The 3,512-nt window shown below is 37.0% G+C and overlaps 1 protein-coding gene across 2 annotated transcripts in view; it reads right to left on the bottom strand.

Annotated features, from left to right (window-relative positions):
• Positions 1–493, bottom strand: part of dele1 (DAP3 binding cell death enhancer 1) — a 6,642-nt gene extending 6,149 nt beyond the window's left edge. For both annotated transcript variants that reach the window (XM_035669517.1, XM_035669518.1), the window contains exon 1: positions 336–493. In XM_035669517.1, the coding sequence (XP_035525410.1) occupies positions 336–366 (31 nt within the window). In that variant the 5' untranslated portion in view covers positions 367–493. The remainder of the gene's footprint in view (positions 1–335) is intronic.
• Between the last annotated feature and the right edge of the window lie 3,019 nt (positions 494–3,512).

The raw sequence follows: 3,512 nt of genomic DNA, 5'->3' as shown, positions 1-3,512 counted from the left end.
ACACATATATACACACACATATACACACACTCTGCAGACTTTACTACCATCCAAAGGTCCAGGAACCGGTTGGGACAGGTGGTCGCTCAGTAACAGGAGCCGACATCGACCAAAATAAACCAACTGAGCAGTAACTGTTAATAGAAAGTAACTGACTTTCACTAGCACTGTTATCTAACCTCTGTGGACAGCTAAAGTTTCGCTAATCACAATAAAAAACGCGTTTCTTCTTGGTAAAACTAGTTAATAATGAACCTAACGTTACGTAGAGAAACAACATGGCACTGGGTTGACCAGAGGAGGAATTCTTCAAGTGTCAATGACATTTCTCTCACCTCGTCCAACAAAACCTTTAACTCTCCACATGGTTCGTCCTGTACAGCAGCTTTAAGTGAAGAAACCCATGTTTGGACTCATCTGGGGGGGAGGGGGGGGTCGTCCGCCCCCCATCAATAACGACTGCCTCCACTTCACACAGCAGCAGTACACACAGTCACGAGATGTGTCGGAAGCGTGCAACCCGGAAGTGTCTCAGGTGACGCAACTGAGTGTGAGAAGGTGGTTTAAAGCGTCACAGCACCACCGCGTGGTTTGATGGGTAATGACAGCTCGAGAGTGGCCAATGCCTAAAATATAAATATATATAATATAAGAGAGAAATACTGCTATAAAATATACCACGAATTTGAATCAAAAGGCAGAAACTTCGCTATTTACTGCAAGAAATCCCTCAAAAATGCAACAAAATCCATCTCTGACTTGAGAATAACTAGTGGAAACACAGTTTATAATAGAAAATAATTATCTTTGGTTGTTGTTGGTTGTTTGTTTAAGATATCGCAATAACATCAATGCTTATTGTTATTATTTGTTTATTTAATGATTATTCCTTTCGTACAAAATCACACCCGCACAAATATACACATACACACAACATGTTTTGAAAATTGTTTTTATGAAATATAGTTATTCTGCTTCATTGATTCTTGATGCTCTATGCTGCAGCATTGGTGTTGTTCATTCCAATAAAGCAATTTTGTGTGTGTGTGTGTGAGAGAGAGAGAGAGAGAGAGAATGTGTGGGGTGTTGAGTTGTGTTGAGTACTCTAAGTGAAGTTTAAGTATCTTCTATAACCAGGTTTGTATCGAATATTCAATATAAATAATAATAACAATAATAACAATAACGCCCTGAATACATTTCTGAAACATGGAACAGCAAAATAAAAATAAATTATGATGGATAAAGATATCATAGGCTGTATATTATTTATTCATGAATGCAATCAGACATAGTGTGGTACCATGACATAAACTGGTGCATACATTTTGTATATTTTGTATTTATCTAAGGTTGTTTGTATGTATTTATTTGCATACATTCCATTGTTGCATTTCTCCTGGGACTGTAGGCTGTTTAAATTTGTATGCGGTCAATATATTGTGTTATTAGATACTGTGTGCATACATATTAGAGTTTTTGGTTTATTGTTGATTGTGCGTCTGAATAATTCCACAATGCATTGGTCATTCCTTCATTAATTCACGTCCTTCATTCAGCACACAGTGGCTATAATATAGATGGATTCAAGTAGGCCAATCAAAATAAATAAACTCATTAATAAAGATTACCTACAAGAACTTCATTCTGGCAAATTTCACTCACTTTGGCAACATGTTGGGTCTAAATTCCTGTTTGTGCTTCTTCAAACTGATTTTATTTACTTTGTGCAAAGGGGATGATAACTGAGTGACACATTTATAGAGTGCTCCTAAGAAGGCAAACAAAATTATCATTATTTTAATTAAAAGCACAGGTGTTACGATGACATTAACAATGACTGTGTTCTATTCAAGTGTCCCAGTTAGTCACGACAGTGTGGCAGTGAGCCATGCATGCACAATAGCAGGACCCTGAAACAGACGCAGCTCAGTGGAATTCAATTATTAGTTACACCTGTGCTTTCTCTACTGTGACATGTCAAAATATCTTCCCTGAAAAAGGCCTATGACTCAGGGTTTATTCAAACATTACATCACATTTATGGAACAAGATGCAGAATCCCAAAACATGATTTAACAATTAAATGAATAAATAAAAATAATCAATTCAAATTATTAAATGATTTAAGATACTTTGTTTTTGTCTGGTCAAATTTTTTGAGAGGTGGTGTCAATATCTCTAACATCCTGTCTATTCGCTGGATCTTTTCCTGATTTGTGTGCTGCAAGGTTTGACTTGCAACAAACTAATGTAAGAGTATTCTTTTAAATACAGGCTCGCTAGTACATTAGAGAAACAGGCAGCATAAATAGGGAACTGTATTTTTAAAATGCTATTCAAAAACCAGTGCACACCTCAACATTTGATAGTTTCACGTTGTAGCAATGTTAAAATATAAATACTTGAAAGAATATGTATTGAATACCTCAATTCCTAAAGTCAGTAATTCATACTCAATCACCTCACCGAGGGAAGCTACATTTTATTTTCAAATGAGGTTTTTACATGGTCATGAATAAGGCATAGAGACCACCAGGCTTTATGATGGTGCCTAATCTAAACCATTTTTAATCAATGTTTTGCCATTAATTCTTGCTTCTCTCGCATACACAATTTATCTTAGGGCACATAATCATCTATCTATAGTTGAATAAATGATTCACTCGTGGGTTCAGGGGTTGATTTAGTAAACGGTCCAGAGCTCATCAGTCACTCTGCTGGACGGTTTGGCTTTTCATTCCTCTGCCCATGGGTCAAACTGTGACGCACGCCCTGACAGTCTGGAAACACACACTCTTCCAGTCATATGGGGGCTTAACGAGGGGCTGGAGGGAGGAGATTTGCAGTTGTGAAGTCAGATTAAACTTGGAATAATTCATTTCTTGACCAGTTTCCATGGTGACACAGTCATCATGCCTTTCACTTACCGTCCTCCTCGGGCAAATAAGTCTAGCCTGCGGTAGTTTGTAATGTTAGCAAGATCTCTGCACTGCCAAATAATGTTTGCTGAGTCGCCTAGGGCCAAATTTGTCTGGGCAATATGGAAAACACGGAGTTGAGTTGGAAACAGAGTCCCACAAGACTTGACTAATTGAGCAGTTTGTTTTTACTCATGTTTCAGTCTGTACTCGAGTTATCAAGTTTGAGAAATTTAAAGCAGGGAGGGGATGTAATAAGTGCTAAGCAATTTCTGAAATCTCATTTGCTGTTTTTTGCTACTTTTATACCATAAAAAGCAAGTGTCTCTGTGCTATTAAAAAAGTTGATTAAGAGTTGGGCCAACGAGCATGATTTGTGACACCACAGTTTAGAAGCCAATCCTGGTCCATCTTGTGTCCAGCAGGAAAACTTTAGAAATGAACATAATTTGCATATTTATAATGAGTTAAAAGGAATAAATTACACTTTCAGGTTTTTAAAGTGGAAATTATATTTTTTTATGAAATAAATTGTCTGTTCCAGGCAGACAATTTGTCTTATTACATGTCTGGAGGGGATCTTTAAATACA

Source organism: Morone saxatilis, unplaced genomic scaffold (genome assembly GCF_004916995.1).
Source record: "Morone saxatilis isolate NCDOM2014 unplaced genomic scaffold, NCSU_SB_2.0 Contig22, whole genome shotgun sequence".
NCBI classification, from domain to species: Eukaryota; Metazoa; Chordata; class Actinopteri; family Moronidae; genus Morone; species Morone saxatilis.
Note: the sequence above shows the minus strand (reverse complement) of the source record. Positions and strands in the feature narration are given on the sequence as shown.